Source organism: Pygocentrus nattereri, chromosome 29 (assembly GCF_015220715.1).
Source record: "Pygocentrus nattereri isolate fPygNat1 chromosome 29, fPygNat1.pri, whole genome shotgun sequence".
NCBI lineage: Eukaryota > Metazoa > Chordata > Actinopteri > Characiformes > Serrasalmidae > Pygocentrus > Pygocentrus nattereri.
In genome coordinates this window covers 21038581-21064793 of record NC_051239.1, presented here as the reverse complement: position 1 = coordinate 21064793, position 26213 = coordinate 21038581, and the positions used below count along the sequence as shown (strand labels likewise).

At 41.1% G+C, this 26213-nt stretch overlaps 1 protein-coding gene and 1 non-coding gene across 6 annotated transcripts in view; one reads left to right on the top strand and one right to left on the bottom strand.

The window, feature by feature from the left end:
• The window catches only part of unm_hu7912 (un-named hu7912), a 34247-nt gene extending 8331 nt beyond the window's left edge, over positions 1 to 25916 (top strand). For 2 of the 5 annotated variants that reach the window (XM_017709504.2, XM_017709506.2), the window contains exon 2: positions 16734 to 24215. In XM_017709504.2, the coding sequence (XP_017564993.1) occupies positions 16776 to 19985 (3210 nt within the window). In that variant the 5' untranslated portion in view covers positions 16734 to 16775 and the 3' untranslated portion in view covers positions 19986 to 24215. Of the gene's footprint in view, positions 1 to 408; positions 501 to 16733; positions 24216 to 24660 lie in introns of those variants that run through there. The other 3 variants (XR_005129904.1, XM_037536095.1, XR_001858371.2) reach the window with 3 other exon arrangements.
• trnaa-cgc lies at positions 5315 to 5386 on the bottom strand. The gene has a single exon. It is a non-coding gene; the product is annotated as a tRNA-Ala (tRNA).
• Positions 25917 to 26213: the final 297 nt, after the last annotated feature.

The following is a 26213-nucleotide window of genomic DNA, read 5'->3' as shown; positions in this document are numbered from 1 at the left end:
ACTATATTTATTATCTAAAATATCTAAGATAAAAAAAGCAGGGCTGTATTAGATTTGGACAAATGAGCTAATCTGTAAAGAGGTTGTAAACAAATGATTAACATTTTACATGTTGTAATGCTCATATACTATGATCATTCATTAGAGAGGGAGCAGTCATTTTTGAGTAGCTTATGTTAACCTTAAATTTAGTCAAGAATTCCTCAGAGAGCAACTGTTCTTTAAAGTACAGGGCAGACGTCAGACACCACTTGTCTTCATTTATGTAATTTCCACTCAAAATGGTATTAAGCGTTAGTTAATTTCCCAGCATCCAAAAAAAAAAAAAATCTGAAAACAAATCTACAAATCTTTAACATAAAATTACACAGAAACCTTAACAGCTAATTATAATATGTTTTTTTACAGGATTATAGTCTGTCTACCCAGGCCCAAAACATCAAGTTATGGGCTCCTGGGCACGAATGTCTGGTGGGCTACCTGGCTACCTTTTTCAGGAGGTCAGTGATTTTGTTATAATACCACAGCAAGTTAAAGACGCAGCGTATGCAGCACCACAATGGCAGGATAGTAACCACAGTGTTGGAACATCTCTGCATTTTTTTTCATCCATCCATCCATCCATTATCTTCCGCTTGTCCGGGGTTCGGGTCGCGGGGGCAGCATGCTAAGCAATGAAGCCCAGACCTCCCTTTCCCCAGCCACTTCCACCAGCTCTCCAAGGGGGATTCCGAGGCGCTCCCAGGCCAGCTGGGCGATATAGTCGCGCCAGCGTGTCCTGGGTCTTCCCCGGGGTCTCCTCCCAGGTGGACTCGCCTGTGACACCTCCCGAGGGAGGCATCCAGGAGGCATCCTAACCAGATGCCCGAACCACCTCAGCTGGCTCCTCTCGACGTGAAGAAGCAGCGGCTCTACTCCGAGTCCTTCCCGGATGACTGAACTTCTAACCCTATCTCTAAGGGAGAGTCCAGACACCCTGCGGAGGAAACTCATTTCGGACGCTTGTATTCGCGATCTTATTCTTTCGGTCATTACCCAAAGCTCATGACCATAGGTGAGGGTGGGAACGTAGATCGACCGGTAAATCGAGAGCCTTGCCTTATGGCTCAGCTCTTTCTTTACCACAACAGACCGGTAAAGAGCCCGCATCACTGCTGACCCAGCACCAATCCGCCTGTCAATCTCCCGCTCCCTTGTACCATCACTCGTGAACAAGACCCCGAGATACTTGAACTCCTCCACTTGAGGCAAGAGCCTATCCCCGACCCAGAGAGGGCTCTCCACCCTTTTCCGCCTGAGAACCATGGTCTCGGATTTAGAGGTACTGATTCTCATCCCAGCCGCTTCACACTCGGCTGCAAACCGATCCAGCGAAAGCTGAAGTTCGCGGCCTGATGTCCCCAATAGGACCACATCATCTGCAAACAGCAGCGATGTGACCCTGAGGTCACCAAACCGGACACCCTCCATCCCTTGACTGCGCCTAGAAATTCTATCCATAAAAATTATGAATAGAATCGGTGACAAAGGGCAGCCCTGACGGAGTCCAACTCTCACTGGGAACGAGTCTGACTTACTGCTGGCTATGCGAACCAAACTCCAGCTTTGTTTGTACAGGGCCTGAATGGCTCGTAGCAAAGAGCCATGTACCCCGTACTCCCGAAGCACCTCCCACAGAATACCCCGGGGAACACAGTCGAATGCCTTCTCCAGATCCACAAAGCACATGTGGACTGGTTGGGCAAACTCCCATGAACCCTCCAGAATCCTGGAGAGGGTGAAGAGTTGGTCCAGTGTTCCACGACCAGGGCGGAACCCGCACTGTTCCTCCTGGATCCGAGGTTCGACTATAAGCCGGACTCTCTTCTCCAGTACCCCTGCATAGACCTTGCCAGGGAGGCTGAGGAGTGCGATTCCCCTGTAGTTGGAACACACCCTCCGGTCCCCTTTTTTAAAAAGAGGCACCACCACCCCGGTCTGCCAATCCAGTGGCTCCGCCCCCGATGTCCACGCAATGTTGAAAAGGCGTGTCAGCCAAGACAGCCCCACAACATCCAGAGCCTTGAGGAACTCAGGGCGGATCTCATCCACCCCTGGAGCCTTGCCACCAAGGAGCTTCTTAACTACCTTAGCGACTTCGGCCTCAGTAATGGACAAGCCTATTCCCATGTCCCCAGACTCAGCCTCCTCACTGGAGAACGTGTCGGTGGGATTGAGAAGGTCCTCAAAGTATTCCTTCCACCGCCCAATGACGTCTTCAGTCGAAGTCAGCAGCACACCATCTCCACTATATACAGTGCTAGTGGCACACTGCTTTCCCCTTCTGAGTCGCCTGACGGTTTGCCAGAATCTTTTCGGAGCCGACTTAAAGTCAGTTTCCAAGGCCTCACCAAACTCCTCCCATACACGGGTTTTTGCCTTGGCAACAACTGAAGCCGCAGATCGCTTGGCCTGTCGATACCTGCCAGCTGCCTCTGGTGTCCCACAGGCCAACCATGCCCGGTAGGACTCCTTCTTCAGCTTGACGGCATCTCTCACCTGGGGTGTCCACCACCGGGTTCGAGGATTACCGCCCCGACAGGCACCAACTACCTTACGGCCACAGCTACAGTCAGCCGCTTCAGCAATGGAGGAACGGAACATGGCCCATTCTGAGTCAATGTCCCCCACCTCCCCCGATATCTGGTCAAAGTTCTGACGGAGGTGTGAGTTGAAGATCAATCTGACAGGTTCTTCTGCTAGACGTTCCCAGCAAACCCTCACTATGCGTTTGGGCTTGCCTGGTCTGACCGGCATCTTCCCCCACCACCTGATCCAACTCACCACCAGGTCGTGATCAGTTGACAGCTCAGCTCCTCTCTTTACCCGAGTGTCCAAAACACATGGCCGCAAGTCCGATGACACGACTACAAAGTCAATCATTGAACTGCGGCCTAGGGTGTCCTGGTGCCATGTGCACTTATGGACATCCTTGTGTTCAAACATGGTGTTCGTGATGGACAAACTGTGGTTTGCACAGAAGTCCAAAAACTGAACACCACTCGGGTTCAGATCAGAGAGGCCATTCTTCCCAATCACACCCCTCCAGGTCTCACTGTCATTGCCCACGTGAGCGTTGAAGTCCCCCAGTAGGACAATAGAGTCTCCAGGAGGAGCACTTTCAAGCACCCTTCCCAAGGACTCTAAGAAGGCTGGGTACTCTGAACTGCTGTTCGGTGCATAAGCACAGACAACAGTCAGGACCCGTTCCCCAACCCGAAGGCGTAGGGAAGCTACCCTCTCGTCCACCGGAGAAAACCCCAACATACAGGCACCGAGTCGAGGGGCTATGAGAAAGCCCACACCTGCCCGCCGCCTCTCACCATGGGCAACTCCAGAAAAGAATAAAGTCCAGCCCCTCTCAAGGAGATTGGACCCAGAGCCCAAGCTGTGTGTTGAGGTGAGCCCGACTATATCTAGCCGGTATCTCTCAACCTCGCGCACCAACTCAGGCTCCTTCCCCGCCAGTGAGGTAACGTTCCAAGTTCCAAAAGCCAGTTTCAGCAACCGAGGATCAGAACGCCAAGGCCCACGCCTTCGGACACTGCCCGATCCACAACGCACCGAACCCCTACTACTGCCCCTCCCATTGGTGGTGGGTCGATGGGAGGGGGGACTCATGTAACTCCTTCGGGCTGGGCCCGGCCGGGCACTATGAGTAAATGCCCGGCCACCAGACGCTCGCTGGCGAGCCCCTCCCCCAGGCCTGGCTCCAGGGTGGGGCCCCGGTAACCCTGTTCCGGGCAGGGTACACAAGTCCTGTTTTTCTGTCTTCATAGGGGTTATTATGGATCACACTTTGTCTGACCTGTCACCTAGGACCAGTTTGCCATGGGAGACCCTACCAGGAGCTTTTGCTCCAGACAACATAGCTCCTAAGATCATTCAAGCACGCAAACCCCTCCACCACGATAAGGTGGTGATCCAAGGAGAGGTGCATTTTTTTTCAATCGAGACAAATCAGTAGCAAGATTACATACATATTAATGAAGACACGTCAAGTCAAGACAAGTCAAATTAAACCCAACAACTAGTACAACATTTCCCTATAAAGCATGCAGCATTTACCCCAATCAGGGATGGGGGAATAGCTAAGTAGCGTGCTACCTTTTGTAGTTAGCTACAAATATTTGTAGGTAGTAGCTGTAGCCGCTACAGTTTTATGAAATGTAAAATGCGCAAAATGAACCACAGAATGTTGTCGTTCACCGGGAAAAAGAAAAGAGGGCTGAGAAAAGAAATTACCCCAAAAACTAAAGATAGAAGAAAAGAGGGCTTCAAAGAATACCCTGTCCCAAAGCTACTTAAAGCCAAAAAAGGGTCTTGAGCTACAAATGGCTCCAAGAAATGGAATGGGTGTTTACTCCACCAAGAACAAACAGCTCAAACAAAGTCTACCTTCCCTTCTTTCTTACAGAGGAGGTGTGTTTCATTTTCTTTTATTTCACCTTTCTAGTTCAGATTTTGTTTGAGCATGCTGGTTTCAGTGTTTCTTTTGTTTGATGGTTTCCCGCCTTTTCATTTCCACTTCCTTGAAGTGTTTTACCCGTTGTCACCTGTGCGTCCTAGTATGGTGGCGGTTCAAGCCTGGCTCCGGGTCACCACCCATGTTCACTGAAGAGGAGTGCAAGGTTGGGGTTCTTGCTGCAGAGCAGTTTGCAGCATTGCTGGAGGGCATGGCGGAAGGTCCGTGTTTCTCTCATGACCACCACCAAGGCCAGAAAGCAGGTGGCAGACTGCAAGAGGCGCCTGGTACCCACTTTTCGGCCAGGCCAGTGGGTCTGGCTCTCAGCCAAGGACCCCTAGGTCCATGTGGAGTCTAAAAAGCTATGACCTAGATATGTTGGGCCCTTTAAGGTTTACTGGCATATCAACCTAGTCACCTACAGGCTACGCCTTCTGCCCTCCATGCGGATCTACCTTGCATTTCACGTGTTGTGCCTTAGGCTGTTCCTTTGTGGGACTTAAGATTAAGTGACCCTTATTAGTCCCACAACGGGGAAATTTCACCTCCGCATTTAACCCATCCGTGAAGTGAACCACCACATACACACTACTGAGCACACACACACTAGGGGGCAGTGAGCACACTTGCCCGCAGCGGTGGGCAGCCCAATCCGCAGCGCCCGGGGAGCAGTTGGGGGTTAGGTGTCTTGCTCAAGGACACCTCAGTCATGTGCTGTCGGCTCTGGGGATTGAAGCGGTGACCTTCCGGTCACGAGGCTGGATCCCTAACCTCCAGCCCATGACTGCCCCAATAATAAGCGTGTCTCGTTGGAGATGCTGGGGATTGAACCCAGGACCTCATACATGCGAGGCATGCACTCTAACACTGAGCTACATCCCCTTCTCACATCCCCTTCTTGGCCCCCAGCACTGCATCTTGTTGCTGGCTCCCTTGTTTACACGGTCCATCGCCTCCTGGACTCCCGCCGTGTGCGGGATGGCATCCAGTACTTGGTAGAATGGGAGGGCTACAGGCCTGAGGAGTGGTCTTGGGTTCCGGCACACCATATCTTGGACCCGGAACTCATTAGGGAGTTCCGACGGGTGCGTGCTGCTGGCCTGGGGACTTCTGGGGCTGTCCTTAAGATGGGGGGTTCCTGTAAGGGTCCTGCAGAGGGCAATGGCAGCAAGCGGTCCAGCCTGCACCAGCTACTGCCAGCAAAGGGCGATGGCAGCAAGGGACTATAACTTCAGGGAACTCTGCTGACTAGGTCCAACTCCACACACCTGTGGAATCTACTTAAGGCTGTGGCAAAGAGTAACGCTCTAATGCTTAAATTGGAGCAGTTTTATTTCTACAGTTGACAACATTTTGCACAAAATTCTCTGGTTTGTATTCAGTTATTTTTGTTGATTTTTGCTAGAAAAAACCTGGAATATTTGACTTTCCCTTTAGTCTTAAGTTATGTTGGATATTATACATTTGGGTGTGTAAGTTTGATTGTTGGTCACACTTTTTGGTGATCTTTTTTGTATATTTGCAGCTTTTCAATTGTATGTTTCTTTCTGGCACATCATTAAATGCAATGTCTTGTTCACACTATCGGTTGGGCTTGTTTGGTGTGTCAGGTAGAGATTCATAAACGTTCTGACAATGTTCTCTTTGAAAGTGGCTAAAATATAGTGCACTACTTTTCAAAAAGTAGCTAAAAAGTAGCAACTACTTTCTCTGGAAAAGTAGCTAAATTGTGGCTACACATTTTGGGAAAGTAGCTACAAAGTAGCTAACTGCTCATTTTTCAGTAGCTATCCCAACCCTGACCCCAATGAAGACAACATAAGTCACAATGAGACATTGAAAATGTGCATAAAGATACATAAAAAACAGAAAATCTAGAAACCCAAACCATCAAGCATCCTAGCTAAAGAATACTGCAGCAGTGAGCGTGGACATTTTTTAAAAATGTATATTATCTCTGCTGACAAGGACAAATCAATATTTTAAGGTAGGGTTGGTAATGGTTGGCTTTGGCAACAGGCACCTTCCCCTGTCAAAGTTACAGGTCTCCCTTTTATAAATCCCTCAGGCACATGTTTTAAACACCTGGAGCTTCATATAAGAGTGTAATGGTTACTAAGCAGTGATTGGTGGAAAAAAAATAATTGATCTTAAGGAAAGATGTGGAGAGCATCATGATTTTGACCGACTGTAACACAAAATTATATCACACCCATCACTTTGCAAGGCCTGCAAGATGTCTACACCGGAAACGTCAAAAGTGTGTGACAAGTCAAAACATAAACAAACCACAGACCTACCAAAAGATGGTTGCTGCACAGGTTATTTTATCACCACATTTAACATCAGTAGTCTAATGACATAGCATTATACTGCTGTGGTATTGGGCAGCTCGGTCATGTTAATTTGTATCTACTTAGCTACCTTAACTAACTAGTTAACTAACACAAAACAAACAGTTTTCACCTCTAACTTTCAGCTCTCTGGCTGTTTCTCTCCAGATTGTTTACTGGAATGGTTGTAGAGATTCCTCTCATGGAAGATTTTCTCCTCATCCGTTTTACAGTGGAATTACAGTGTCAAATGTACTCTGCCAAACATACTCTGCCACTTGCCGCTTGTGTAGATGGCTTCATCGATTATTTATTTTCACATTTATAGCATTTAGCAGACGCTCTTATCCAGAGCAACTTACAAGAAGTGCTTTGTCTATCTAGAGAAAGTATCTTTGTTAGTTACCAATAGGTTAGAGAAAAAGACGGTCCTGAGCTCAGATACTGCTAGATACAAAAGTCACTGTAGATCCCCAGAAAAAAGGAAGAGCTGAACACAGAACTCTGTGCCGTACAATACAATACAGTAAACTACAATACACAGTGCAATACAAGAAAATATATAAGTGCAGCACAATATATTGCAAACAGTACTTAATTCAGTGCTCATTTAAGTGCTATGTAAAGAGACGGTCTTCAGTCTGTGTTTGAAGACAGCAAGAGACTCTGCTGTTCGGACAGCCAGTGGGAGTTTATTCCACCACCTGGGTGCCAGTACAGAGAACATTCTTGATGCTTGTCTTCCATGCGCCTTGAAGGATGGTGGGTCAAGCTGAGCTGTACTTGAAGCTCGAAGGGCTCGTGGTACACTTCGAGATTTCACCATTGCCATCAAGTCGGTAGGGGCTGGTCCAATTTTGGCTTTGTAGGCAAGCATTAGGGTTTTAAATCGGATGCGTGCAGCGACAGGAAGCCAGTGAAGGGAGTGCAGCAATGGGGTGACGTGGCTGAACTTGGGGAGGTTGAAGACGAGCCGTGCTGCTGCATTCTGGATGAGTTGCAGAGGCTTGATGGCCTGCATGGGAAGACCAGCCAAGAGCGAGTTGCATCGGTCAACTGCACTAGCACCTGGGTGGCCTTTTGGGTGAGGAAGGGTTGGATCCTACGGATGGTGTACAGGAGATAGCTGTATGACCAAGTTAGGTTCAGTGATGTGAGTCGAGAATGATAACTGGCCATCTAGAGTCACACCAAGACTTCTTGCCTATACAGACGGAACAATCAGAGAGTTCTCAAATGAGATGGCAAGATCATGATGAGGACCTATAGTTGCAGGGATGAATAGCAGCTCAGCTAGGATTGAGCTTCAGGTGGTGAGCTTCCATCCATAAAGAGACGTCAGACAGACAGAGCTGAGATGCGACTGGAAACCTGTGTGTCAGAGGGTGAGAAAGAAAACATTAGTTGAGGGTCATCAGCATAGCAGTGATAAGAGAAGCCATGAGAAGATATTACATCACCAAGAGAGCTAATGTAAAGAGAAAAGAGAAGAGGACCCAGCACCGAGCATTGTGTGACACCAGTGGAGAGCCTGCATGGAGAGGATGTGAACCCTCTCCATGTTACCTGGTAAGAGCGATCCTCCAGATAGGACTTGAACCTCTTCCACGCATAGCCAGTGATTCCAGGGTTGGTGAGGATGTCCAGAAGGATTGTATGGTTAACTGTGTCAAAAGCTGCTGAGAGATCAAGAAGGATCAGGACAGATGACAGTTTGGCTGATATTGCTGATTGGAGCTTCTCTGTGACTGCTATGAGGGCAGTTTTTGTTGAGTGTGCTGGTTTGAAGTCTGGTTTGAAGACTGGTTGGAGTCCTGGAGCTGGCTCTGTGTGAGAAAGAGAGAAAGTTGATTATAGACTGTACGTTCAAGAATATTTGAAAGGAAAGAAAGAAGTGATTGTCTGTAGTTGTTGACATCTGTTGAGAGCTGTCAAGCATGGGTTTCTTCAAGATGGGAAGTACTCTTGCAGTCTTGAAAGTTGATGGAACTTCGCCTGATGCCAAGGACTTGTTGATGAGAAAAGTGATGAAGGGCAGTAGGTCCTTGAAGATTGACTGAAACAATGCAGATGGGATGGGATCCAGTGGGCAGGTGGTTGGGTTACTGGATTTGATCAGTTGAAGGACAGCATTTGTGGTAAGAGAAGAAAAAAAGTTTAAGGATTGAAAACGAGAGGAGGTGGTCTAGTGGAAGGAGATTGGACAGAGGCAAAAGACTGGTGGATTCTCAAAGAAGGTGACAAAATCCTCAGGTGTGAGAGGTTGAGAAGAGAGGAGAAAATGTTGAAGAGCTTGCATGGATCAGATGCTGATGCTTCCAGTTTTCCTCTGTAGAAAGATGACTTTGCAGCAGTAACTTTGAGTGAGAACTTGGAAAGGAGAGATTGGTAGGAGTGAAGATCCGAGTTGAGCTGGGATTTCCTCCACCTTCTCTCAGTCTTCCTTAGTTCTTGTCAGTTGCTGCGCAGGACACCCGTCACCCAGGGGGAAGGTGAGGAAGATCTTGCTGGCCTGGAGGAGAGAGGACACAAAGTTAATGGCAGATGAGAGCAAAGAAAGGAAAGCATCTGTAGCCATGTTCAGTGAGAGAGAGAAAAATGAGTCAGGATGGGGACGGCTGGTTAGGATAGTTGAGGTGAAAGATGAGGAAGGAGTGGAGTGCAAGTTGTGCCGATAAGAGGAGCACAAAGGGGTGGAATGGACACGAGTAACAGGGAGGGAGAGTGAGAAAGATAGGATGTGGTGATCAGAGCGATGCATGGGAGTTACTGTCACATCCAGCGTGGAGGTAGGTCTGGTGAATATCAGGTCCAAAGCATTGCCTGCTCTGTACGTTGGAGGAGTCTGGTTGAGGGCGAGGTCAAAGGATGATAGCAGTGGTAACAGGCAGGATGAGTGCAGCTTGTCTGATGGCAGGTTGAAGTCACCCAAGAGTATGAGCGGGGTTTCACTGATTGAGAAGAGACTCAGTAGAGTGTCTAACTCATCAATGAAGTAGCCTAGAGGAGAGGGAGGACGATAAAGAAGAATGATGTGAAGTTAAGTGGGGAAAGATACAGTGTAGTGCATGGTAGTCAAAGGAGGAAATTGAAAGACGAGAAAAAGCAATTTCTGGACAAGAGCAAACCTGTGCCACCACCCCTGCCAGACTGCTGTGGAGAATTTGAGAAGTGAAAGGACAGGGCTGTTGGAGTCGCCGAGTTCATGGGGGTGATCCAGGTCTCCGTCAGTGCCAGGATGCGAGGGCTGGAATGTAGTCTGTCTTCTGCACAGCAGATTGGCAATTCCAGAGCCCACCTGCAACACTGATTCTGACGACAGTGGGGGACAGATGACGTTACTGGAATTAGGGGTCCTGTGACGATGAGTGGTTCTACATGATCTGTGGGATGAGTAAACAGGTATAGTAGTCTACATGATCTTTGGGATGAGTAAACAGGTATTGTAAAGCACATGATAGACACAGTAATAAGGACATAAAAGGTAATGAAGGATAACAAAGTAATACTTAGCCAAAGTTAAGCAGACACGTTTCAGTTGATGAATTAGAGCTTCTACAGACCACTACAGACAAACTTGTCTGTAGCAGAACACCTCCTCAATTTATCAGCCTTGTGACTGACAGTTCACACCTTTGGCTAACCCAAAACCACACCTGAAACTAGTAATTACAATTAAGTACTAGGTACTACAGCCCTGTAACTAAGCTAGAGAAAGTCTCAACTCAGAGTCTACCTTTACCAGCCGAAAGACAGTATTCAATTAGAAGACAAGCACACTATAATGGAAACTTTTCAATATAATGGAACGTTTTTTTGTTGTTGCTGTTTGCGTTGCTAGCTAGGACAAAGTAATAGTCCATTTTCTTTTAGTGCAGTTCCCACTGAGACAGTTGTTTAGATTTTCTTGCGAGAGGCAGCCCCCAAGTGGTTTGGGCCCCAGGGCATGTGCACATAAAACCCATTGGATGATCCAGGCCTGTATCTACCTTTTGCCTGTATGGCAGCTTCAATACTCTTCAGGAGAATTAGTTTCAGTTTTTCAAAGAAATCTTCAGGGATATTTTGCCACACCTCCACGTCAGTGTTCAAAGTGATTTTCTGCTTCTCACAGTCCAAAAAAATCCTTTCAGACCCACAGTGTTGAATTATCTTCTGGATCTATCTTATAATCTATCCAATGGAAAGATGAAAGCAAAGTTTTAAGTACTGTTCATTATGACAGCGACAGTTTTGGTGGTCTACCAGGTCTTGTTAGAAGTCTTATTTTTGCTCTGTGTTTTAATAGTATTTTAAAATTTAGGGTTTTTTTGCTTAGTTTCATTTGAACTTTCTTTATGGATGTCTTATATCTATATATATCTATATACTCTCCACACAGATGAAAAATTAAAAGTGAATAACTGGTACCTACCAGCCATTTTGCCGGGAAATTGAACAAATTAAAAGTGGTCTCTGACTCACTTATATATATAATTTACAGGGTGAGTCAAAAGTCACAAGACATGTTTTGTTTGGTTTTATTTTATTTTTTATTTTATTATTGACTTTTATCTCCAGGGTCATCTCAAACAAATTGTGTATGCTGAGAAATCCGCAACAAACACCACCTCCAGCACTGTATCGTGGAGGCTTGTGACAGCATAAGAAATAAAACGGTGTCCTGCGCCTTTTGACTCACCCTGTGTGTGTATATATATATATATATAAGTGTGAGAGACAAAACCACAAAAGCTCTTTGTCCTAGTACTGGATGCATAAAATAAATGGTCTTTCCTTCTTTTTTAAAATTAATGTTCGAGTGCCAAGCACTGAAGACCTGAGTAGAGAAGTCATAAATATAGCATGCAGGTGTACAGCATGCGGAAATATGGAACGTTTCCACATAGTAGGTTCACTTGGGAGAGAAGAATGTTCACTATCGATTATTTTGTCTCCTGAAGAAATGATGGGGAAAAACTTAATCTTAGCACATTTACAGAATCCCTATGGTTAATACCAGAGCAGTCATAAATATAGCATATATGTACAGTTGTGCATTATGTGTCAATATTGAACCCTTCCGCATCATGTAGTAGGGTATCTTGGGGATAGGAGAATGCTCCCCATCCATTATTTTCTTTGCTGATTAAATATATCGGGGCAAAACTTAATCTTAACACATTTACAGAATCCCTATGGTCAAACTAATTCTGAAATTTCATCAATTACATTCCTGGGATTTATTGTGTGAAGATTTTGGAGTCCATTGATTTAATATTTTAAACAGTGATCTATGAATTTACATTCAGTTGCACAAGAAAATTTGTTAGTATATATGATTATGAGGCACTTGTGGAAGGAATAATATATTTAAAAGGTAAATTATTATGTGAAGTTAGACCTTTTGGGTAAGAATTCCTCCAGACATAAGAAAAAAGATCCCTTTGGAAATGCAGCATATTTATAAATATGTAAATATATATTATTAATATATATTAAATATATTATGTAGTTTATGCTGCACTGCATAAGATTTGGGGATTTCGAGACCTCTCTGTTTAAAACGTGTTACTATAATGAGGTGAATCGATAAGACATGGGCTCATAGCAACCGCCATTTCATTTAAGGAGCAGTGCTTTGATTATTAACACATTTCAGTGCAAAGACTAGAACTGATTTTCAAATAACTTATGCATCCTGTAAAACCTTCGCACTACACAAGATGGTTCTTCATGGGTTTTTTAATAAAGAAAACTGGACTATATAGAACCATGAACACTCAAAGAATCCTTTGCATGGTTCTCTGCATCATGAAAGGGGTCTTCATATTGATGGAGAATGTGCTGAAGATGGTGCTATAAAAACTTTTTTCAGAAGGGTTCTAAATAGCAAACAAAAGGGGTTCTTCTATTGTAACATATTTATATTGTAACAAGTTTGTAACAATAGCAGAACCCTTTTTGGTACAGTATTTTCAAAAAGGTGCTATAAAGAACCATGTACAAGTTCTCCATCAATCTGAAGCATGCTTTCATAATGCAAGGAACCCTTTATTCATGCAAAAGGTTCTTTGAGTGTTTATGGTTCTATATAGAACCATGTTTCTTTACTAAGGAACCCTTGAAGAACCATCTTTTTTTTAAGTGTGTAGACAGATTTTTTACAAGACTCACCCCCTTGTTACTCTGATAGTGGGACAAGATGCCTCTTTTTAGGATTTTCTTTTTTGTGCTAAAACAAGGCTAAGCCTGGCTGCATGCTCTCTCTCCTCTGCAGCTTTTGGTAAATAATGCAAATAATGCATCATTTAAAATGCATCTCAGCATCTCACAAGCTAAATACAATGTGGGAAGAAGTCTAGACCACCTTTGTCAAGTTCAAGATGAATCCAAGACCATACCTAGTTGAGGCCAAGACCAAATCCAAATCAAAGCGAGACTGAGTCCTTATTAAAGTCAGACCAGGGCAATAACAAAACCTAAAAGTCGAGTCATTATATACTTTTAGTAGAAATTCCTAGAAAAATGTAAATGTCTTTTTTAAAAGAAAAATGTCTTTTTAAAAACAAAACTATGTGCAAAAAACAACTCCATCAAATTCAAACCATAAAAAATGCTTCTACTAATAAACACACATCTGGCATGGATTGAATTTCTTTGCTTTCAGTGTCCACTCTGAATGGATCCATCCAGTGCCCATTCTGAATTCTCTGAATGAATACAACTAACCCTTGTTCCAAATGTATTCAACCAATGCCTGCATCATGAGCTATTAAAAAAAACAGCCTGCCTGTTTTTTGTCTTGATGACTTGATTAAGTCAGTTAATTTACTTGGCTGTTATAATGAATTAATTATTGTCGGGTTTCGTATCAAAATTATATCAGGATATCTTGTGAATCCATTCTGGCAGAAATGAAAGCCTTTGAATTAGCAAAATGAAATGTTCAACTTGTTTTAAGACAGTACAGTACAACAGAGGATAATATAGTTTATACAAAAATCTTGTAAAATTTTACTGCCAGGATCAACACCAAATTTTGGAAACATGCTTTTCAGACTGTAAACCTTGTTCTTTCTAACACCACTAACCACTGTAACACTAATTAAACTACAAACGCTGTCAGCTAGCTAGGTGCAAATGTGTGCCTCTCACAATTAACAATTAGTTAACAAAAAGACTAAAAATCATGCAAGGTTGTCAGATTCAGTAAAACATTTACATGGACAGAAAAACTGTAGAACAAGTGTTTGAGTTATCTTCCTCTGTAGTGACAACTGTAGGTTTTCTGGCTACATAAACACCACCAGACACCTCTAAAACAAAATGCTTTCAATTACTTCAGATTTAACAGAATAAATAAAACCTAGGCTAAAAAATAATAACTAAATCTCAGTACTGATAGAGGGCAATATATGACAAATCTGAGAGGGGTCTACTGTTATTCCAACAGCCTCAACACCTAAATGTGGGCAAGTAGAGGAGAGTGACTGCTTTATCCCTTCTGTTGGAATGTAAAGGCGATAATGTATCAATTCTTTTATGTTTATATAAGCCATTTTTGTATAAGACTCAACTGCTCATCTGTTGAGAGCACGCTGGCAGTACAAGACCACTTGGACAGCTCGCCTTTGAGCTGCGTTATGAAATGCTTAGTGACACATTTTGGTTCACAGCTATTTGCGAAACCCCGTCTGCATATCTCGAAGCATCTGCGTCATACAGACATGCAGGCACGTCAACAGTGACGCCATGTTGGGGCGGTCAGCATTGTTACTGAGCAGCATGCAGTGTCATTACAGAGCAGAGTTTAGGAAAGGTACTGTCCAAAATTATACTATTTTAAGAGTACTGCACTCAGAAAGTGGGATAAGATTTGTAATGGAGAGAATGGTGTTATGTTTATTTATTATGTTTATGTGCTGTTTAGGTTTAGATATGGATGTGTGGTTGGTGAAACACAGAGAACTCGTTGATGTGATTGTTTTCTGTGTTTATTTCATTGAATAGCCTATAAACTAACTTGTATGAGTTACATTCATTTATTTACAGTGAGTGTGTTGCAGAAGCATTGTAGGTAATTTACAGCAATCCATGTAGATATTCACAATAGATTTGCACCTTCTTGCACAAAGCTTAGGTCAGCTTCTTATTTGAGTTTTCAAGTTCCACCTTAAATGGTACAGCAGTCAGCTTTTATTTGAATTTTCTTGTTGTACCTTAAGTGGTGCAGGTTTGGACAGCACAATGTAACTTTTGTAACGGAAAAAGATCTAACAAGGAGCCACAAGACCACCCAGATGTCACGCGCACACTGACACAACATGCAAGCTTACTCAACACTGTGTAGCGTGAGAAACCAGCACTTAAGTCTTCTTCTGTTTGATGAATGATGGCAGGTGAACTTAGGGTGCATTACCGCACCAAGCGCTGGCTACACTACTCGCACAAAGTTAGTCAGTCAGTCAGTAATCGAAAATGGTGGTCTGACAAAAACAATAAAGAATGCTGTTCCAGTTTATTTCCACTAACTGGTTTATTCTTCATCCTTCTGCATATGCTAAACTCATGCACAGATATGGTTTAGATTTACAGTAAACGGATGTTCTAAGGTGTTCGTTTTCTCGGATTTCACCCTCTATAATGTGCACTTTTGCTTTTCTTGTATATAATATATCTTCAAACTGTAAACATAATGTGATGTGCCCTTTCGCCCTAATTTCCTACATGTCCTCTTTCATTTAAATATTGTCTCAAAATATGAAAATCTATTACCTGAAAATTGAACCAAAATCTGACTACACTCTGAAAGATCTTTTTCCCTGCTGTAGGTGGATTTCATAAAAGATCAGAATCAGAATCCTTTATTGATCCCAGAGGGAAATTGCATTTGTTACAGTTGCAACCATGTATGTAAAAGAATAAACACTTTAATAATTTAAAACAAAGATAAAGAGAAATTTGCAATATGTACACAAGATTTAAGTACTTGTGAATACAGTAAAGTGGAGGTGACTGTGATAATAAATAATCTAGTATAAAGCCGTTCAAATTACTGTACGTCTGAGTTGTTGCACCCAATTATTATTATTGCACATATGAACAGTACAGTTAGGTATTGAGTTTTGCACAGATGAACCATAGTATCACACACTGAGTGAGGAGTTATAGAGTTTGATGGCCACAGGTAAGAATGCACTTCATGTGGCGCTCTGTGGTCATTTCAGTAGAATGAGTCTTGCACTGAATGAGCTCCTGTGTCTCATCACCGTGTCGTAGTAAATGTGACTGTGGAGTTAAAAATTGCTTTAATTTGGTTATACATGTTTTATTATTATTATATGGGGCCAAAATGGAAGAAAGAATAAAGTCAGTAAACTGCACAGAAAGTAATACTGCCATCACTGAGACACGGATTCCTTTATTTACTATATATTCTCTCTAAGACTCCCACATCAAGTGTTTTCTCATTTATTGTTAATTTGTTATTTATTCTGATGCCTGTGATTTTTCTGACTTGTGTGTAATGTGACTTTACAATTTTCAGTCATTATAGTGTGCAAAAGTCATTTATCTCAGGATGAGAAAAATGATGTGCATGTCTTTTTTGCTTATTGCTAAACACCTGAAGGATTTGAGTATTATACGTCAAGGAATGCAGTTTTTGCTATAAATTTGTATAACATTTTCAGGGATTTGAGGCTTTTAATCAAGACCATGACATGCTGTTCATTTGGACAGCATGAGATAGTGAAATGAAAACTTTTATCTGGCATTTATTGGGTCTGTGTATAGTAATGGATTAGAAAACATCAACATTAAAGCAGTTAAGGAAATGTGATTCTTGTGTTGAGTCTTAATTTAATGGTGTACATTCTAGGACTAGATGCACTTAATTTTTTTTTTTTTTTTAGGTGGTATAGTCTGAGGCATAAAAGTAGAAGAGCCTCTTTAAGATGACACGGACTTATCCTCCTGACATAATTGTATCAACCCTTTATCAAGACATCACAATTAGCCCAGACTGTGGGCTCACCAAGTGTTCTCCCTCCACTAAAGAATGTGATTCCCAAATGGTTGGAACACAAAATCAAAACTTTGAAACCATCAACAAAAGACATTGCCGTAGCTTTGACTTCATTGAGTCACTGGATGATCCAAACACCTTTTCTTCATCCATGGAGTGTCCTTACACAGCAGAGCGTCAGACAGTAAATAAAGATGGTGCATGGAATGATATTGGGCAGCAGGGCCACCTTCGTTTTTCCTCTCCTGATCTTTTTAACACAAAACTGTCTCAACAACAGACCAGCACTGACAAAACCAATGAGTCAGTACGGAATAGTCTTCAAGGCAAAACTCGGTCAAAAAGTGTGCCCAAAGTTCGAGCCACTCTTACCCCTGTACCCATTATAGTCTCACAACCTTCACCAAGGTGGGGGCAATCTCCAGTGTACCACCAAAAAAAGCCTGAAGGGTTTTCCCAAACCCGAGAGCCATCTCTTAATATAAATCGGGCTTTGGTTAACGAGGTGCACCCTATTAAGCTGCAGCCTCAAACACCCCTATGTGTCTCTGATTCTTTTGAAGAGAACAGACAGGACAAGCTAGCCAACTCTCCTCATGTTAGATATCGAGTAGATATCAAACCAGATGCAGCAGTTCTCGAGCACACCACAAGGAAACTACCTGCTGCCAGAAATGACATGCCTTGGCAGCGTTATTCCACATCGAGCTTCAGGAGTATGTCTGTGCCTCGCCAAATGCCCACCTCCAGAACACCCACTCCCAGTGAGTGTTACAGCATGGACTGCAGACCAACTTATCATTATCCAAACTGTATACCTGGTGGCTACATTCAACCTGCACATATTTCTTTAGGTGGGACTTCACTCAGAGATTCAAGGGAGTACAGAACTCTGTCTAACCCAAACATTCCAACAAAATTCTTTTATACAGAAGATCCCACCAGGTATCCAGTCCAGCCACCTGGTAGAACCTGTTTTCAAGATGACCAGTACAGTACTAAAAGTAGCAACAACCAAAACCCCTCAGTCAGTGGTCAGTATGTAAATGACCCAAGGTCCAGATGGGTTTTTACAATGCCAGTGCGTACATATTATGCTGATTCTCGCCAACAACCATTGGATGCATACTACAATAGACCATACTCAATGAGTGAGCCCAGAACACACTTTATGGCTGCACCACAGACAAGAGCATACTGTAGAGAAAGTGCAAGAACGTATGCTTTCCCCACTGACCATTCTAAGATTTTCTACTCACAGTCTTGCCATTCCCCAGCAGAATACTCTATTCCAGTGACAGCATACCATGCAGAGGGGCGACAGATTCCCCATATTTCTCAAGTGGTTCCAGATGACTGGTACCGATCAAGCATAGCCACATATTCCAGTCAATACCCATCTTCACAGGTGACACCACAGAAAACTCCAGCAATGAGCCGTTGGGATGTCAATCACTTTACTGAGCCTAGTCGATTAGGAGGAGATGTCAGGAATTACTCAAAGTCTTGGGAGAACATTCTTATTCCACATATGGAGAAGGAGCATACGGTTCCACGAGGCAGGAGCTATGAGAATCTTTATCAGCAAGGGAAGGAAAGAGTTTCCCCTGACAACAGACAAAACCCCGTCATAATTAACCTCTCAAGTTCACCAAGACGGTATGCTGCTTTGTCCCTCTCTGAAAATTCTTTGGAGAAATATGCTAGTGACAGAACTGGCATGGGATGCCATTGGTTTGTAACACCAGAGATTACCATTACAGACAATGACATTTGTCCAGGTAACAGCAGAAAAAAAAACAAGGACTCAGTCAGCTGGGATATGACAAATGGTAGACAGAGTCAAAATGCAAATAATCATAATCTTGTGAGACCTTCAGATCCATCAGAACCCTCAGAGAGAAAGCACAATAACAGTTCCTTGCAGCAGAGCCTTGAACAACTGGATGAGTTGTTAGCTGATTTAGTCAGTGATTACAAACCTCAAAACGGTAGGCAGTCCAGTGAGGGCTTGATAGACCGGCTCAAACTGTTGATTAATGATGATGAGGTAAAGGGAGAGGAGGTAATAGATCAAGAAGACTCTGGACTTTTAAACACTCAAACAAATTCTACCAAGACCAGCCCAGATACCGTTAAAGATCCAGACAGTGGTTGTGGGGGGTTTCAGAGAAGTGCTGAGGACATATCGATCAACCAAAGTGCAGATGAAGATGATTCTATGGTGTGCTCCAACAGCAGATGCCGGCATAAGGAAACTCTGTTTAATGCCAGCTTGTATTTCAAATCCTGCCATAGTTGTTACACTTATTATTGCTCCAGAAACTGCAGACGGGAGGATTGGGATACTCACAAAGAGAGCTGCCTGTATGGTCGCATCAGTAGTATTTGTAGGCATATCCTGAAACATTGCAGAGAGAACTCTGAGATTCATAAATCTTTCTCACGAATTGCTAAAGTAGGCTACCTGTCTCGAGGCAGAGGGATCCTGTTCATAGGTTTCCAAAATCCTGCTTCTGCAAATAACTTTCTCCAAGTTGGACTTGAGAGCATTGCTATGTCTCCAACGTATCTGTCACTCAGAGAGTTGGAGAGTTTCAAAGACAGCCTTAGGGAGTACTGTAAGGAACTCCGAGATGCAGGCAAGGAGTATGATCCCAGTGAATGTTTCCTTTTGAATGTGTCCATAGCTATTGGTGACTTAGTGCCTAACAGACCTTCACCCAGATTACAAGCAGCAACAGTGCGCAAATATGCCAAGGTGTCATTGGCATCGTCAAGCCCAGATAAAAAGGTTTTGAAGAAAGAAAATGACATGGAGACACTAATTCTCACCCCTCCACCTGGGACATCTGATATTGACAAAGAGGGACAAGAGGGCAGGAAAGCACGAGAAATCTGTTTCATTAATATCCAAAAGGAACTCAGAACAAGAGGTGTCTTCCTTCGCCATGAGTTTCCACAAATATACAGCAAGCTTTGTGAGTTTGTAGAGAACAACAAAAGGTTCACTCCCACAACCATCTATCCTATAGATAAGAGAACAGGGAAACAATTCATGTGTATGATCATGGCAGCCTCTGAGCCAAGAACACTAGACTGGATTGGTGCGCCACACCTACTAGATGACATTATATAAGTCTCTGCACTTCTGTGGTATCCAGTAGTTGCAAAGGGCTTTATCTTCATCTATGGAGCATATTTTGTGTATATAATACAGATGTATGTAAATATGTATTTTATTACTGTAAAACGTTATTAGAATTTGCTCTCCTGACACAATATTATGCTTAGAAAATGCTTGTGGGATGCACTTTGCAGAAAGATACTCTATAATGAAAAGCTGACATGAGCATCTGTTTTGTTTCTTAATGCATAAAATAACTTATTTATTGTTTATTTGTCCATTAAGTTACAGTGATTTAAATATAACGACACAAGAACTTTGTCAAGTATACAAGTCATCAGTTTTAACCTCTTGAGTACACACGTGCATGTAATGAGTGCCAGCTGTCAGACCGCCCGTTACTAAAACGAATCATCATATCAAAGAGCTGACACTCTGAACAAATTGTAATTTCAGAGAGTTTGTAACTCTATAGCCAATGATGCAACCAAGGCCAGATGATCTTTATGTGCCCGGGAGGCCCTAACATTATGTATTGCCATATTTATCCAAATTGGTGGTCAAATGAGCCCACTGAGCATTTTCATACATGCAGCAGAGCATGGTAGGACATTATAGCCTGGCTACTCAATACTTCATGAATACTTCTTGAAATTTAACAAAGACATACAATGAATGAAGTCAGGAGCCAGATTTCTGTTCTTCTAACTGAATTCTTTTAACCAAGATATTCATTGTTTTAAAGCAGTTCTAAAAACATAATATATTTATGTGATTTGTATCTATTGTATAGTATAAATATTGTATTTTATTTGTTCTATAGGATAAATATATTCTGTTATATAGTATTTTTACTGGCCAAAACACATCTAGTGCCAAATGAAATATTGATATATGTATCACTCAAGCCAAAAGTGTTTAATGCTAAACTCTTAATTATTGTGATATTACTCTACAGCGAATTTAAAAAGCATGACACACAGACTGATATAAGAAACACAAATTATGTAAGCATACTGTACTATTTATAAATTAACATATATTTGTATCGAACATAGTTTAAGTCTTTATTCTATTACATAGACCTGTAAGTTTCTTTCACACTTCTGTTCACATTTACTGTACCACTTTAAAATGGTTGGTGTTGAATATTTTATTTAATTGAAAGATAATACAGTTTACATTTTAGTCATATATGACAAATGATACAATTAATATTTAATATATTTAATAATCATTTTATTCAGTTATGTACAGTTTTATGTGGTGGTTTCACCCATGTAATACACATATGTAAACACATCTATTATATGTATGCAGAGGTAATGTAATCTGATTATGTGAGTGTTTGTGTGTGTGTGTGTGTGTGTATGTATACAAACACACAGGCACGCACACACACACAGGCACATATATATATATATATATATATATATATATATATATATGTGTGTGTGTGTGTGTGTGTGTGTGTGTGTGTGTGTGTGTGTGTGTTGCAGAATTGTCATATTGTATTTACATAGTTACATGATGCAATTTTGTTTGTTCACTATGTTCAATAATTAAAGTCTCTTGAACTGTTAATGCATTTTCATTAAAGAATAAGTACAAAGCATTTAAATAATTGTTCTCCCATGAATGTAAAATGACCATATAACTGCTGGGTGTTGATGGCATGACACAACCTAAACAGGGTGTTTCATCCATTCCTATCTTGTCAACACAAGCAAAGACTAAAACATAACCTGAATAACAGGAATAAAGCCTGCTAATATAGTTGGGACACAAGTTAAATATAATTTAAGAAGACTTTTGATTTCGATTTCCAAATGCCTGGAATCGAGTTGTAGCAGTCAGAAAGGGCCAAAATGATAGTGATTCTAGGTGTTACTAATGATCATTATAGGTTAAACAAAGACTAAAATAAATCTCAGCTTTAGATAATGTGATTTATTATACAGGAGAAATATGTTCCAAAAACAACGACAGATTGATACGTATAGATATAAGAAATCCTGCCTCTATTCTCCAGTTGTTGAGCACACACTGTAACCTCAGTTATCCATATATTACATCCATACATTATCCATATATTAATACTTGTAATAATATTAATACCACATATATAACTTTTTTTTTAATAACATCCATTATATTTTCTGTAATACAAAGTCAGCCCTCCACACACTGGCTTCCAATGCTGCTTGTCCTTAAACAGTTAAATACAGATGAACTGATTAGTACCAGCCCTGCAATGGACTGGCAACCTGTCCAGGGTGTATCCTGCCTTCCGCACGATGACTGCTGGGATAGGCTCCAGCACCCCCCCCCATGACCCTGAGGGAGAAGCGGCTCAGAAAATGTGTGTGTGTGTGCGTGTGTGTGTGTGTGTGATTAGTACCAGTGTAATTTCAACTGGTCCCAGTACATTCAATTTGCTGACAAATGCATGACAACTTTTGCACTAATGGCAATTTGTTTTAATTTATAAAACTAATAATCCCTACAAATACATTACTGTTGTGGCCAATAATTTCAGCACCCTCCATAAATAAATGAATAAATGAAAAAAAAAACAAAAGTATAAAAAGGCATATTCGGTTTCACTGGTGCACAGGACACTGTGGATCAGAACAAGGTTTAAAAAAGGCCTCAAAGCTTCACTAGCATCTAAGAGGCCTTGGACGAGGCTGTTATGGTGGGACACACATATACACAAAGGCATCTTTTTTAGCAGTTTCATCAACCTCACACAGTCTTTGACTTGAGCTTCCAACAAATTATGCACAAAGAGGTTAATTTAGTTGCGCCCTGTCTGTGCTAGACATCCTAATTCTGATTGTTATGTGGGAAAATGTGATGTTAGCCTCTTCTAAACAATATGAGCAGAGGAAATGCCAAAGTGCAACAATCTCTCAATCGAAGTGACTAACATTGTCGCATTCATGCAGGAGCATATAGGTAAAAGCATAAATACATTAACAAAATGTGCAGACATTCCCCTTTACAACAAATATTTGTGACTCAGCATTTACATTAATAAAAAAAGAAAACTCTAAAAGCACTGAAAAGTCATAGATTGTGAATAAGAAACTCTACTTAAGCCATATACAAGATGCTCCTAACACACACACACACACACACATATATATATATATATATATATATATATATATATATATATACTCTATGCTTAAATTTTTACCCGCCGAATCTATATTTAAATGCACTTTGAAAAAGAATAATTCATTTGGGTGTGCTAATTTGGCTCTGATGATATATCCATCCATCCATTTTCCAAGCCGCTTCTCCGTCAGGGTCGCGGGGGGGTACTGGAGCCTATCCCAGCAGTCTTCGGGCAGAAGGCAGGATACACCCTGGACAGTGATGATATATTTATGCATAAAATATATTCTATTTATTTTATTTCATAATAAAACTATACTTATGCAAAGCATATCATAGGAGCATTTGTTACTGCTGTGTTAATATCAATGAAGTATGCTTAAAATACATACCGGTATGTCAATTTTGTGTTAAAACAAGGTTTTACATCAAGTTATGCTAACTGTACTTTTATGTTAAAACTACTTTACGAAAAAGGGTATTTATTTAGTGTTAGAACTGTGCTTCAATGAAGAATACGACAGCCTTTGTCTTTCCCTTGCAGCTGCAAAGCAGGGAATAGTTCAGTCTAACCCTACAGCAGCCATGACATCATGTCTAAGCTGTGGCCACTCATTAGGATCTCGTTCCCATGTCTTACTAAATTGTGGCCATCACTTTATTATCTTGTTCCCATGCCTTACTAAGTTGTGGTATTTTTATTTAAACAGGATGCCACCAGCATCAGATTCTTGTTCATTTTGCACTTTTATCTTATTTGTGTTAAAAAGTGCCTGCGTAGCCTTGCATCTGTATTCTTAGTCTCTATTCTTTGTCCCTCTGTGTGTTAAACCATATAAGAAGTGTTAGCCGTTTATAAACAAGCTTTGTATTTTGTGACTGCAGGTTGCATAGCTTTAAAATATATATTCAATTAAATATTATGCTGACGGTATGTAAGTTTTCATAACCACCACAGCATTGTATACAGTAGCCAGTCACTCCTGTACTGTTATACCTTATTGAGCTTTAATGGCATTACTCACACTGTATTTTGTTATTCTTACTTTTTCTTATCGTTTCATTCCTATTCATCAGTGCATGAATGTGCAGATCAATAAAGCACTGGAGCTTCAACGAGTTATTCTGATTCCCAGTACTATATATATATATATATATATACAAACAGCACAGTACTTCCAAAAGTTAAAATTTTTACAATGCTTATGCTAAAGTTACACTTTGACAAAGTATTTCTAAACAAAGTTATCATTTACATCCTAAACCTATACTTCAATGTTCTCAAAACAATGCTGCAGTGACAATTTCTGTATTCACAGCATATTTTAGTGATTAATGTGATGTCTAGCCATATTGAATGTGTAAATACAAAATACAAGCTCCAAACAGCTTACATATCATCTTCCTTGTGTTCATTTCATGCTAATTATATGTTAAAATGTTTATATCAAATGAGATCTAACATTGAAAAAAAAAAACATAAAATCACCAGGATGTCAAGGTGCTTTATTCTTTTGTCCAGTCAAGTCACAGTTTATTTATATAGCGCTTTTTACAACAGGTATTGTCTCAATGCGGCTTTACAGAAAAGTCTGGGTCAGAGCCCCCCTGAGCAAGCCAGTGGCAACAGTGGCAAGGAAAACCCCCCCAAGAGCAAGAAGAACCTTGAGAAGAACCAAGACTCAAAAGGGGAACCCATCATCCTCTGGTCGACACCAGATAGTAAACAGCATTAGCATAAAATACAATACAAAATGGGTAAAACAGGTGAAGCAATGGTTAATTAAATAGTTTGAGTTGCATGCAGCAGCATACATTTTGTAATGTGTCGTTATTCAAATTAATAGATTTTACACTACCTGAAAAATTCTAACATGACTTTTAATTTTCCTTGTGGAAAGCCATACTTACAAAGTGCTTAAATAGTTATATACTGAAGTCCTAAATCACTACTGTGTACATTATATAATTTTTTTATATGAAGATTAACAATAATGACTGTACTTGTTTGCTCATGGGTGGTATGGTGGTGCAGTGGGTAGCTCTGTCTCCTCACAGTAAGAAGGGCCTGGGTTCAATTACCGGCTACGTGACCAGGGTCCTTTCTGTGTGGAGTTTGCATGTTCTCCCCATGTCTGCATGGATTTCCTAAAAAAAGCATGCATTCAGGCATATCAGAAGTCAAATTCACTACTTTATCAAAGAGTCAGTTCAGAGTTTACATACTATGTACCTTTTTTGGCTAATTGGCAGCCAAAATCTCCAAAATTGTCAGAGTATTTTAATAATTTACTTATATCAGAGGTGTACACTGGTTTTATTTGAGTTTTTCCATACTGTGTACATATGAATTATGAAGTGTAGAATATTTATGTAACTGGCAGTTAAATTCCCCATACTTAAGATTTTTTTAATAATAACACATTATAAAATTGTCATTTTCAAAAGGTACTCCATAATGCCAAAGATATCAGTTCAGAGTTTAACATGCTATGCACATATGAATTATAAAGTGATTCTGCTGTACAGTCTTTAAGTAATTGGCAGCCAAAGTCCCCACAGTTCTATGTATATTTTAATTGTACATTAAGTAAAACTAAAGACATTATCAAAATGATTTTTAGAATAAGTAGTCAATAAAACCAACAGTTATGAGTTTAGAGTTTATCAATAAAACCAACAGTTATGAGTTTAGAGTTTATCATACTATGTATATATGAATTATGAAATGATTCTACTGTACAATCTTTGAGTAATTTTCAATTTTCCCACAGTTGTCTGTATTTTTAAATTTTAAATAAAGCTATAAACATTAAATGGGTATTTCTGATTAGTAGTCCATAAAACCAACAGATGTCAGTTTACAGTTTATGAGACTGTGAACATATGCACTATGACATTATTTTACTGTAACATATTTAAGTAGTTGGCAGCCAGGATTCCCCATATTTCACAAGTTTGTTCTAAGAAATAGTAAAAGGTAAACCAGTAGATGTCAGTTAGGAAATGTTAATATATTACTACCTACATATGAATTGTAAAATTATTGAATGCAGCATTTTAAAGTAATTAGAAGTCAGTCTTTACATTTGTCAGTCTAACTTAAACATACAT